Source organism: Coregonus clupeaformis, chromosome 29 (assembly GCF_020615455.1).
Source record: "Coregonus clupeaformis isolate EN_2021a chromosome 29, ASM2061545v1, whole genome shotgun sequence".
NCBI lineage: Eukaryota > Metazoa > Chordata > Actinopteri > Salmoniformes > Salmonidae > Coregonus > Coregonus clupeaformis.
Window position 1 is genome coordinate 35,822,736 of NC_059220.1, and position 13,058 is coordinate 35,835,793.

General features: G+C 48.2%; 1 protein-coding gene across 3 annotated transcripts; it reads right to left on the minus strand.

Moving 5' to 3' along the window:
* Positions 1 to 212: 212 nt before the first annotated feature.
* LOC121571736 (neuroligin-4, X-linked) lies at positions 213 to 9,253 on the minus strand. Of its 3 annotated transcripts, none has more exons than XM_041883390.2 (9): positions 8,801 to 9,253; positions 5,519 to 6,171; positions 5,226 to 5,378; positions 3,797 to 3,982; positions 3,379 to 3,644; positions 2,685 to 2,846; positions 2,151 to 2,512; positions 1,881 to 2,027; positions 213 to 1,490 (listed from the first exon to the last, which is right to left on the minus strand). In XM_041883390.2, the coding sequence occupies exons 2-9, from the start codon at positions 5,937 to 5,939 to the stop codon at positions 671 to 673; spliced, it is 2,517 nt and encodes an 838-aa protein (XP_041739324.1). In that variant the 5' UTR covers positions 5,940 to 6,171; positions 8,801 to 9,253; the 3' UTR covers positions 213 to 670. The 3 variants fall into 3 exon arrangements, with proteins under 3 accessions (XP_041739324.1, XP_041739321.1, XP_045064946.1); XM_041883387.2 differs by having other exon boundaries at positions 3,379 to 3,659; XM_045209011.1 differs by having other exon boundaries at positions 6,137 to 6,171; positions 8,801 to 9,251.
* Between the last annotated feature and the right edge of the window lie 3,805 nt (positions 9,254 to 13,058).

The window sequence follows — 13,058 nt, forward strand, 5'->3', positions numbered from 1 at the left end:
CTTAAATAACATATTTTGATGCGACAAAACAGTAAAACCTTTAAATCTTACCATCTTTTCTCCATCGTTTTTACAAGTTATTTACATATTTGAACAGACTGCTGGTTGGTAGATGTGACCTTCGGACTGTTGAACTTGTTATTGTTGAACCCTTCAGAGGCCTTTGTCCCAGAGGCTAGGAATAGAGTCTGTATCTTTTCCCGTCCTTCTGTTGTTCTCTCTGTCTGTCTGTTCCTATCCTTCAGACCACATCCATGGCCAGGCTGAGCACAGAGCTGCAGGGAACGTTGATCCTCTGAAGGATTTCATTGCAATTGAAAGATTCTACATTCAAATTTCACAGGTTCTTCAAGTTGTTCCCAGAGGGGTTCTTTCAGTAGTCTGATCTGATCTGGACATCACAGAAGCCCCGCTCCAGGGCAAGTCACACGGCAACACAAACCATTTTTGATGCAGCTTATAGACAAGCAATGTTTCCATGATGTATGGACCATATTGGCAGCCATTTTGGATGTTCCCATTTATAATGTTTCATTTACTGATGCACATTACTTCCTCTCCCAGAGTTCATCACTTCCACTCCCTCAGTGTTCTACACATGCAACACGGCAGACTGAATCGTCGTCTTAGTTGGACTGGAGAAACTGTCCTGGTCCATCTATGTCTGTGGTTATACGCGTGTGGTGGAGTGTGTGTGTGTGTTGGGGTGTGTGTGCGTGTGTGTATGGGGCAGGTGTGTGTTACTGTAAGGACTAAAGCCCTGCATGGGTTGCACCCCCACAACAGAGCCAGGTGTCATGGGGGTCATGGGGGTGGCGGGGTGAGAGCCAGGGGTCATGGGCAGGGACCTGGGAGTCATCAGGGGCACATCGTCAGGGGAGCGTCTCAGGGTCAGGGTGTAGTCAGGTGGACAGGTCAGTCGCAGGGTGTCCAGAGTGTTGTAGATGTCCTGTGTGTCCAGCGTGTCCAGAGCCTCCAGCGTGTGGTGTATGTTGTGTGTGTCGTGTATCTCCAGGGTGTTGTGTTGGTGCAGAGCCTCAGCCTCCAGCTGCTTCAGAAGCCCCTCCCCCTGCAGCTGGTGTGTGATGTCAGCATTGATGATGTCATGGCGTGGAGGTGGGCGTGGTGGCCTGCGGTGTTCCATCTTGCGCTTGTCCTTCTTGTAGAGCAGAGCGGCGAAGGCCAGGATGTTGAGGAAGAGGAGCGAGGCTCCCACTGCGATGGTAACGCTCAGCTCAGTAGAGTAGTCCTCCATGACGGGGTGGGGGACCTGCAGCTCCTCCCCCTGCAGGGCTGGAGCCTGGGGCGTGGCCGGGGGGTTGGGGTGGCGCGTGCTCCCCAAGCCCAGGCCTTTAGACAGCCGTTTGGTGTAGGAGTGAGGGGTTGTGTCCTGGGGAGGGCTGTGGGTTGCAGACGATACGTACTGCAGCAACTCGTTGATGTTGTGGAGGTGGGGCACCAGCTGCAGCCAGAACGCTGTTTTGGTGGCTCTGGAGGTTTTGCAGCAGAATCATCATCCATAAAAAGGAAAAATACATTTAAAAAGGAATCGGACAAAATATACACAATAACATAAGATAACATCATACATTATAAATTATAGTTATTATACATTAAACAGTCAGAAGGGGAAAGTGGCAAGTGCTGCTAGCATGAAGTGCTAACAGTGCAAAGTGGTTCATTATACATTATTTAACAAGATATGGCAGCAGCAAGATATCTGTTTCTCTTGGAAAGGCAGGCAGGGAAACGTCTACCTGTAGTGATTTGTGCATCTACCTGTCTGTGCTTATCTGATCTACCTGTAGTGGTCTGTAATGGTCTGTGAATATCTGATCTACCTGTAGTGGTCTGTAATGGTCTGTGATTATCTGATCTACCTGTAGTGGTCTCTGACGCGTGGCTTCAGGCCGATGTGCAGGTACAGCTGTTCCTTGGGGGTGTACTTGGCCCAGGCCACCTCCTCAAAGCGGTTGGGTTTGGTGTGGATGAACTTGGTGTCCTGGGGCACTGGCTGGTTAGGATCTCTGAGACAGAGAAGAAAAAACACAGTCAGCAAAAGTTATCTTAACCATAGTTACTTTACCATTCATTAGAGGAAAGTAATAGATGGTTCTTAGCGAAGGAGTTAGACAATAAATTTGTATCACCCTGTCTTGGCGAAGTTGGTCCAGTATGTCATGACCACGGCGCTGAGCATCACATCGTTCTTAGAGAAGTTACAATTGAAGAGGTCCGTGGGTCCGATCAGCGGCAGACCGAACACATACGGCACCTCATCTCCGTGGGCGGAGTCAGCCCAGGCGGGCGACACGTCACTCTGACAGTGGTGGTAGAAGGAGTAGAAGTATGTTGGCGATCCGTACTGGGCGTGGAGGTCTGCTGTGGCCACCGCCGGCGCCACCCACTGGTGATCAGTGAACAGAGCGACTAGCGTCTTCCGCCGGGTTTCAGGGTTCTCCCGGTCGGCCCAGTCTGTGTACATGAACTTGATGCTCTCTCTCAACGTGTCCTACCGCAAGGATAAAAACAAGGTTAAAAAAGACCTTGTCAATAAAGCTCATGGGAGCATAGATGGATTGCAGTATGCAGAGTCTATTTTTACTTTTTGCTGAACATATTCTTTGCCCTCCAGCACCTGCATAGAAACACTGGATGTGCATATACATTTTCCTACAGCCTACCTTCCCCTCCGGGTAGCCGTAGAGACTGTCCACGAAGTCTGACACGGCAAAGTCAAAATCGTCGCCAGAGACGCCATCCTCACTGTTGACTATCCCGTCAACGAACTGAAGCCCCTCCCCCTGGTTCACACCCAGCATAATGTCATAGTTGAGGAACTCCCCCTGTGGGTGAAGAACAGGGTTGTCAATAACAATATTATGCATCCTTAACCCTCATCTCAGAACCCAACATGAAATCTTGCTAAATCTAATAAACCATATAACTTGTAATAGATATAATATACACTGAGTGTACAAAACATTAAAAACACCTGCTCTTTCCAAGACATAGACTGACCAGGTGAACCCAGGTGAAAGCTATGATCCCTTATTGATGTCACTTGTTAAATCCAATTCAATCAGTATAGATGAAGTGGAGGAGACAGGTTTAAGAAGGATTTTTAAGCCTTGAAACAATTGAGACATGGATTGTGTATGAGTGCCATTCAGAGGGGGAATGAGCAAGACAAATGATTTAAGTGCCTTTGAATGGGGTATGGTAGTAGGTGCCAGGCGCACCGGTTTGTGTCAAGAACTGCAACGCTGCTCAACAGTTTCCCGTGTGTATCAAGATGCAACTCAGTATTAGGAAGGTGTTCTTAATGTTTGGTATACTCAGTGTATGTAAACCATAGAGTGTTTTATATTTTCTCACCTGCTCCATGAGTATCTGGGGGTCATCAGGGATGACATCACCGTCGATGACAGGTCCGAAGGCGGTGTGGTATTTAGCTGGGGTGATGTTCTGTTCCAGCAGCTCCTGGTAGGTCTTCCCCTGCAGGCAGGCAATCAGCTCTGAGGAGTCCTCCATGTTGCAGCCCACTTTGTCCCCCAGCAGCCTTGCATACTTCCCTGGCTGGTAGTTGACCGCCCAGCTGGACAGGGCTGTCCCACTCTGGATGATCGCCTTCTGGAACAGATCTGATACACAGCATGCTGACAGAGGTTAGAGGTCAGAGGTTATGTGTCAGGAATTGGAGGTGACTCTTTGAAAAGTGTGACCAGGCTGACAGAAGTTAAGAGGTCAAGGGTAAGGGTTCACAGGTTGGGTTCAGGGGTTAAAGGTTACTTACCCTCAGAGTAGTGGGACAGAGTTAGCAGGCTGACACAGGAGGCTCCAGCCCCAGAGCCAAACACAGTGACTCTGTCTGGGTCTCCGCTGAATGCAGCAATGTTCTCCTTGACCCATCGCAGAGCCTGGATCTGGTCCAACAGACCATAGTTGCCTTTAGCTGCCTGGTCGCCCGTACTGAGGAAACCTGAAGAAATAACACATGCAAAATACACAAAAATATAAAAGGAAAGTCTAGTAAATATCAAGAGTAAAAATATATTTTAAAATAAGACATCAAACAGGAACATCTTATTTAAAAATACTTTTCATCAAAGATATGAACAGCAGGATGTAAATATTGGCTAGGAACTAAAGGGAAACACTACTTCAAAAGGAAACACTAGGTTTGATTCCTTACAGTTCTGGGACTACATGTAGTAAGCTCACTGGGGATTGGCTACTACGGCAGATACTTATCAATCTCTCATTAATGATTTTAATAAATCAATAATAACAATTATTACAGTATGCTGTTACAACCTAAGCCTAACGCTAACCCAGTATGTGGCTACAGTCGTGCACTAACCCTTACTGTAGACAATATTCATTGTCTAAACACAAGAAAAGTCTTAGTGAGATTGACAGACATGTTTTGCAGTGTAGCCAAACCCTGAGGACTCAGTGACTAATGATGTCATGTGACCGTGGCTCACCACCCTCAGTCAGACCTGGGGTAGACCTGGGACACCAGGACATCTGCGTGTCACTGAACACATGCACACACACAGACGCAAAATGAGTGTGTCACTAATTCACACACCACACTAGGGACATGAGACACACAGGATGAGCTGGAGCGTGTGGGTGTCACTGAGGGCTGAGCCACAAGATACATGTGACTTTAAATGATCATATGTCAGATCACTTCAGCCCTCCTATCCCCACCCTTCCTCCTCCCTTTTCCTCCTCCTCCCCTCCCCCTCTTTTCCTCCTCCTCCACTCCCTCACTCCCTCTTTCCTTATATAATTTCCTCTCCCCTCCTCTCTCCCCCTTCCCTCACCCTCTCTCTCATTCCCTTCCCCTCCTTGCCTCTCACCCTGCCTCTATTCTCTCTCTCCTCTCCTTTACTCTCTCACCCCCACTTCTCCTCTCTCTCTCCTCTCATCCTTCTCTCAAAAGCTTAATTGAACTCCACCTACTGTGAGCCATAAACACAGATCTGATGGCTCCCCTCTAACCAGGCGAACAAACACACACACACACACACACACACACAACAGAGAGATTCATCTGGCTGTGTACGGCCTGCTAGCTTCCCAGTAGCAACACAGAAAAGTGACATTTCAACCAGTGAAAGAGTAACAGAAAGGTGATTAGGCGGAATCTAACGACAGTGATGATGATGACGACAACGACAGTGATGATGATGATGATGAAGGTGACTAACCCAGTACTCCCAGCCTGTAGTTGATTGTGATGACGATGACGTTTCCATAGCTAGCCAGGACACTGCCGTCCATCATGCTGCCGCTCCCCTCGGAGTAGGAACCTCCGTGGACATACACCATCACCGGCCTCAGACCGCCCTCATCATGGATGTCTGGAAACACACACACAAGCCATATTTTCAGAGCGCTAAACAGCTCTCGCAGTTAGCAAAGAAACATGTGGGTACATGCATAATATAAGTAGAGGTAGATGCAGTGCATGCGTATGTCTGTGTTTGTACATATTACATACCTTCCTCAGTAGGGACGTATATATTGAGGTAGAGACAGTCTTCACTCTGCTGTGCCAGGTATGCGCTGGCTATGTCCAGGTTGGCAGAGTACCAGAGAGGTAACATCTCTGTCAGCAGCCTATGTTCCTCTACAGGCTGGGGGCAAACGGGGGAGAACTGGGTGGCATTTCTCACCCCCGGCCAGGACAGGGGGGGCTCAGGGGGCTGGAAGCGTCTCTCCCCGGTGGGGGGACGGGCGTAGGGGACCCCCAGGTACTGGACCACAGGGCCCAGCAGGTCAGAGGGCAGGGGGGTCAACTGACCCCTCAGTCTGCCCTGGGATGTGGTGATGACTGACTGGCTAGCAGCAGGGGGGAGGTACAGGACAAGGGAGAGGAGAGGGGGGAGGATGCCCCTCAGTTTGTACAGGGACAGGAGCATGGAGAGGACACACAGTAGAGAGGAGGGGAGAGAGGGTAGAGGGGTGGGGGGAGATATGTGGGAGGGACGGTGGGAGCGTTGGCGTTCGGTTTAGATCAGGACTCCGACTGGGAGTCTAGCACACACTCAAACAGCGATGGACAGTTTTTTTGTGTGTGTCTCAGAATATCTCTCTCCTCCCTGGGTCAGCCACTCACCTCCCGGTTCTCTCCGTACAGTGACACTGTTCTGCCTGGAGGGAAGGAGAGAGACAGAGACAGACCTTGAATTATATATATACAGTACCAGTCAAAAGTTTGGACACACCTACTCATTCCAGGGTTTTTCTTTATTTTTACTATTTTCTACATTGTACAATAATAGTGAAGACATCAAAACTATGACATAACACATATGGAATCATGTAGTAACCAAAAAAGCCAATCAGTTGTGTTGTGACAAAGTAGGGGTGGTATACAGAAGATAGCTCTATTTGGTAAAAGACCAAGTCCATATTATGGCAAGAACAGCTCAAATAAGCAAAGGGAAACAACAGTCCATCATTACTTTAAGACATGAAGGTCAGTCATTACGGAAAATTTCAAGAACTTTGAAAGTTTCTTCAAGTGCAGTCACAAAAAACATCAAGTGCTATGATGAAACTGGCTCTCATGAGGACCACCACAGGAAAGGAAGACCCAGAGTTACCTCTGCTGCAGAGGATACGTTCATTAGAGTTAACTGACCTCAGATTGCAGCCCAAATAAATGCTTCACAGAGTTCAAGTAACAGACACATCTCAACATCAACTGTTCAGAGGAGACTACGTGAATCAGGCCTTCATGGTCCAATTGCTGCAAAGAAACCACTACTAAAGGACACCAATAAGAAGAAGAGACTTGCTTGGGCCAAGAAACACAAGCAATGGACATTAGACCGGTGGAAATCTGTCCTTTGGTCTGATGAGTCCAAATTTGAGATTTTTGGTTCAAACCGCCGTGTCTTTGTGAGATGCAGAGTAGGTGAACGGATGATCTCCGCATGTGTGGTTCCCACCATGAAGCATGGAGGAGGTGTGATGGTGTGGGGGTGCTTTGCTGGTGACACTGTCAGTGATTTATTTAGAATTCAAGGCACACTTAACCAGCATGGCTACCACAGCATTCTGCAGCGATATGCCATCCCATCTGGTTTGCGCTTAGTGGGACTATCATTTGTTTTTCAACAGGACAATGACCCAAAACACACCTCCAGGCTGTGTAAGGGCTATTTGACCAAGGAGAGTGATGGAGTGCTGCATCAGATGACCTGGCCTCCACAATCACCCGACCTCAACCCAATTGAGATGGTTTGGGATGAGCTGGACCGCAGAGTGAAGGAAAAGCAGCCAACAAGTGCTCAGCATATGTGGGAACTCCTTCAAGACTGTTGGAAAAGCATTCCTCATGAAGCTGGTTGAGAGAACGCCAAGAGTGTGCAAAGCTGTCATAAAGGCAAAGGGTGGCTATTTGAAGAATCTCAAATATAAAATATATTTTGATTTGTTTAACACTTTTTGGTTACTACATGATTCCATATGTGTTATTTCATAGTTTTGATGTCTTCACTATTATTCTACAATGTAGAAAATAGTAAAAATAAAGAAAAACCCTTGAATGAGTAGGTGTGTCCAAACTTTTGACTGGTAGTGTACATACTGCATGTACATTGAGACTCCTCCTAGTATGTGGGCTGAACTGGGCAAATTCCCGCTTCAACTGCCAGTTGAAAAAAATAGCATGCAAGTTTTGACACAGCCCATGCTGCAAATAAAGGCAGACTTGAAAGTATAGACATGAAGACCCCATTAAAAAAACATCACTGGCCAGAGAGAACAAGCTGTACAACCTCTCAGGGTGCAGAATGGTAGAAACTGAGAGACATGTTCTCCTCTCATGCCCCAACTATAGAGTAAGTGAGAGTAATCTTGGTAGCATTTTACATTAGCTTGGAGGCTACAGCACAGGATAAAGTGGTAATAACATGGCAATAGCATGGTGTAATTATGTTATTGTTTCAGAGGAATAATCTGTTCTGCCTACATTCAAAATCAACATGCCAACAGTATTGGAGCTGGCAGCATTGTACCTGACAACAACCTGTCATGAATTAAGGAGGAAAAAAACAGATCAAATACCCCAATATTACTCTTTAGTTATTGAAATTGTTATTAATGTTATTTCCTCGTAATTACTGGTTTCTAAATCTCAGCCCATGCTGTTAAATTCAGACCCCATCTCCCCCAAACTCCGCCCCCCTCCATGCGCATATTCTTTTTTAGGACAAGTCATTTTTCTTATTGTATTGATATTCGTGACAATAAATGTAATTTTAATTGATTTGATTTTAGAGACAGAGAGAGACAGAGAGAGAGAGAGGGGGGAGTTAATATTTGCGTACCACAAATAACATCTAAATGTATCTCTTAGCTGTGACTGGTAGGCCTACTGCAGCTGCAACGTCAGGTATCCTATGTCTGGGCCTGTATCAGCTGCATATAGCTGAATATTTTAATCAGAGCCCAATCCTCTCCATTCGCTGCAGTGACACCCCGCAGGTGCTACAGGGGCCATGACACAGGTTGTGCAGCTTAGATCATGACGCTTTGACTCGGGACATATCTAAAGAAAAGCAACCTTATCCATTTGCTATCCAGCTATATTATCTATCTACAGCCTATAGTGAAATACATTCTATAGCGGGTTTTAGTAACAACATTTTCACTGTGAAGCGCAACATCCGATGAATAGTAATCGAGTGTTGTAGCCTACAGGACACCAAACACACACACAACACACACAGAGAGAGAGCGAGAAAAGAACAGGGTGATAAATGAGACTCACCGACACACACGTCATAGCTCCATTGGTCTGTTCATGCGGCTGCTGCGGTCAAAATGTCAGCTGGAAGAGCATTTCATCCCTCACCGCGAAGAAAAGAGAAGAGGGAGAGTGGGGACAGTAGAGCTGTGAGAGAAATCCCGGGACCGTGTGTCCCGGACTGCAGAGCCTCGTGCGCCAGCGACGTGCCTGGGGTAAATTCCACCGATGCCGTGAGCTCCCGGGAATAGCCTACGTGTTTATTTTCCGAACCCCGCAACAACTGAATACGGTACTGTACGTGATGATCGTTAATGAATAACAAAAACACGACGTTCACATCTCCCTCTCTCTTCCCATCTCTGTCTTTCTACTCTGTCGCTCCCTCTCGCGCCCTCTCTAAAGATGCTATTGGACAGTGTTGAATGGAGCCTGCAGCCAATAGATTCCTGCACCCTCATCAGCTTGGACACACACACACAAACAAACGACTAGTTACCGGAGTGTAACTCCAGTTCTATGAGTGGAGCGGAGCCCCATAGGGGAGCTATGCTCCTAGTGGTTTACCCTCTGCCCTAGGGCAGAACAGCCTGAAAACAAAATATGCACACACCTACAGCCAATAGGAGTACAGGTGTCCCTATATAAGGAACCCCGTTCCATCAATCTGTCTCCCGAGATATTATCTTCAGCGACTAGAGAGGATCGGCAGGGCCGAAAGTCCTATGGGGCTCCGCTCCACTCATAGAACTGGAGTTACACTCCGGTAACTAGTCGTTCTATATCGTGGAGCTCCGCCCCATAGGGGAGCTATGCTCCTAGTGGTTTACGGCGGAGCGAAACGCTCCAAAATGTACCCCCTGCCGAGCCTAACACATCCCATTCAAAAATGAGAATAGGTCAAGCCCAGCAATGGCTGTAACCAATTTCCGCAGTACCGCGACTAAGGAACCCATCAGGGCGTCACAATATACCGCGTCATCGGTTATAGACCCGCCCCCATCTAACTCAATGACAATGTCAATGGCTATTGGGCAGATCATCAGAATAGACGCCGTGCTAATCTGTACCAACAGATAGCCGTGCCTCAACACTATCGTCCACTAATGTAATGACATCAGTCACTCTACATTAAGTGTCCAACAAAACGCCTTACTCACTCTATGGACCCATAGATTAGTAGGCAGGAACAAAATATAAAAGTCCTACTATCTGAATCAGATAGATGACCCCACATTCTGTCCTTTCAATACATGTCTCTATGTACTGACCCTGAGTCAAGAGACATGCCACAGATAGCTTTTCAACCGAAGCGGACCTGATAGAGATCTGTCTATCGTCCTGCTTCTCTTTCCTCTAGCTCAAGATTCTCTTTCAGCTATACTGAGTGCAATCGAGCTCGAAAGTAAAAAAAGCCTATTCTTGACATAACACGTTTTCCTAACCAGGGCGGACCTGATTGGAACCTGTCCAAGGTCCTGCTCTATCCTCTCCTCTTAGCTCAAAATCGCCTTTCAGCTCTGCTGAATGCCGACCGAGCTCAAAGAGTTGGAAAACGTGCTATAATATGTTTCTTCTAATAAAAGCGGATTTATGAACATGGTCACCATCCTGCTTTCTTTCTCTGTTTCCTTCTCAAGATCTCCCTTCAGCCACGCTGAGTACAGATCGAGCCAAAGAGTTAGAAAACATATCCAACAGATAGAAACGAATAAAAGGAGACGGTGTCACCCAAAACGCCGCTCTACCAATATCCACTACCTCTGTACCTCTGAAGAGGGCAGTAGAAGCTGCTACTCCACGAGTGGAGTGCGCTTTAACACCCTGAGGCGGTTGTTGCCCCCGCCGCCTCGTACGCCGTCTCAATGCCTTCACAAGGCCAATGAGACAATCGCTGTTTTGAAAATGGTCTACCCAATGCAGCCGCACCGTGACACACAAACAGCTGAGGCGATGACCTAAATCGCTACTGTGCGCTCAATGTAACACGCCAAAGCACGTACTGAGCACAACGGTAGTCAAGGCTAGCAACAGCGCCGTCTTGATAGACCGCCTTTTGAGGGGTATTTGATTCAATGTCTCGAACGGCGACTTACATAGCGCTTCGAGAACTAAGGCCAAAACCCATCGGGGCAGCATAGCTCTAGGCATTAGCCTGAGCCGTTGCATTCCCAATAAAAACGTTTCACTAATGTGTGATTGAACGTTACACCCCTCATGACCAGCTGAAATTGCCGCTGCAACACTCGAACGGTGTATGGCGATTTCTGCTTATCAAACATAGACTTCCGACCACTGGTAGTGCGCGAATGCGTCTCTTCCCAATGGCGGATCGTCCTGTTGTCTCAGGTAGACCTTACATGAGATCTGCCTCTACGTTCAAGTAGCCCGGAATGTGCGCTGCTCTCAATGAGCGAAGGTGCTTGTGCACTCACAGCCACAATTCCTCTGCCGCCCGATGGAGGGCAGGAGACCTGACCCCTCCCTGGCGATTTCTGTGAGCTACTGTGGTCCGGTTGTCTGATCAAACCAACACATCGCGACCCCGAAGGGTAGACGCGAAGTGGTTAAAAACCCATTGAACCGTTTCCAACTCCATGAGGTTTATGTGCCGACCTGATTGAGGCCATGCACCACCTATCGCTTGAGACTGACATGTCCCTCCCCATCCAGTTAGACAGGCATCTGTATACACTGGAATGTAGGATGACACCTTGCCCATCGGGACTCCGTGCGTGAAAACGCACGGGTTCCTCCAATAGTCCAGGTCTGCTCTTAGCGAGAGAGGAACCACCACCAACTGATGACTTTGACGCACTGGGTCTAGTCTTAGTTGGGCGAACCACCGCTGTGTTCTTGCGCATGTGCAGAAACCCCAGCGGAACCACAGGGTGGGCTGCCGACATGAAACCCAAAAGTGACATGATCGATAGCGCCATTACTGTGTAATTCGGACGACACTTTCCTCAGGGCTAGTACCAATGCTGCCCTTCGAGGGTCCGAAAATTATGCCCTCATCATTACAGTGTCTAGCTGTAGTCCCAGGTAGACAATCTGATGACTGGGCCAGGGTGCGCTCCTTTTCCAATTCACAGCGAACCCCAGACGCGTGAGATGAATCACTGTCTGTGTCGTGTAAGTAGACGTCAGCTCTGCTGACGGGCGAGAACCCGCAGTTCGTCTAGGTAGGCTAATATCCTTATCCCTTGACAACGCAGCGGTTCCAATGCCGCCTCCACATATTTGGAAAACGTTCGAGGTGCCAGGGCGTACCTAAATGGCATCCTCTTGAACTCGTACGCCCCTCCTCTATGGCCCACGCCGCTGCTATTCCCCAGCACTGGGTTGGTGAAATAGCCCGAGGTGGGCCCCCCTTTGAAAGGGAGAGGATACATCAGCTCGTTCTGGGTGAATCGGGGGCTTTGATACGATGGTTACGACCGTAACTGCAGTAATCTTGCCCTCCGTGAACGCAGCACGGGTCTGAACTGCACTGTCTGAGGTACTGGCCTGAGACAGAGCGCTCTTCCCAGAAAGCGATTGCGTCATCATGTCATTGTCTGACTGAGACTGCCGCTTGGCATGAGACTTATCCTTTACAGAACTCAACAGAATCTGAAAGGTGTAATCTCTGACCGATACCGCACTGTGGTGCCACAATGCCTCTTTACTATTCCTAAGCGGCTGTTCAACGACACACTCCATGTGTGGTGAGCTGCGCTCAGAGCCATGGCCATTGACACATTCAGAATAAACCGGAGGCGTCAATACTTAGGTTATACTTATAACCCTGTTATTCCCGCTCTCCGTGAACGTCGCACGGGTCTGAAACTGCGCCGACTGAGGCATTAGCCTGCAGCAAGGCGTCATTCCCGGCTAGCGGCTGCGTCTTCATGTCACATTGGGACCGAGACAGCTGCCTGCTGAATGTGAGGTATCTGGTTATTATCAGCGCGTTCTGAGAGAATCGGGGGCTTTGATACGATGGTTACGACCGTAACTGCAGTAATCTTGCCCTCCGTGAACGCAGCACGGGTCTGAACTGCACTGTCTGAGGTACTGGCCTGAGACAGAGCGCTCTTCCCAGAAAGCGATTGCGTCATCATGTCATTGTCTGACTGAGGCTGCCGCTTGTCATGAGACTTATCTTTTACAGAACTCGGCTGAAAGATGTGATCTCTGACTGACACCACACGGTGGTGCCACAATGCCTCTCCACTGGTCTTATGCGGCTGTTCACTGACACACTCAATGTGTGGTGAGCTGCGCTCAGAGCCATGGG

Coding starts and splice junctions, on each gene's coding strand:
- LOC121571736 (XM_041883387.2), bottom strand. CDS start 5,939: ATGCTCCTGTCCCTGTACAAACTGAGGGGCATCCTCCCCCCTCTCCTC. Junction 5,379..5,518: donor ATACGTCCCTACTGAGGAAG/GTATGTAATATG, acceptor GTGTGTTTCCAG/ACATCCATGATGAGGGCGGT. Junction 3,660..3,796: donor TCTGTCCCACTACTCTGAGG/GTAAGTAACCTT, acceptor AACCTCTGTCAG/CATGCTGTGTATCAGATCTG.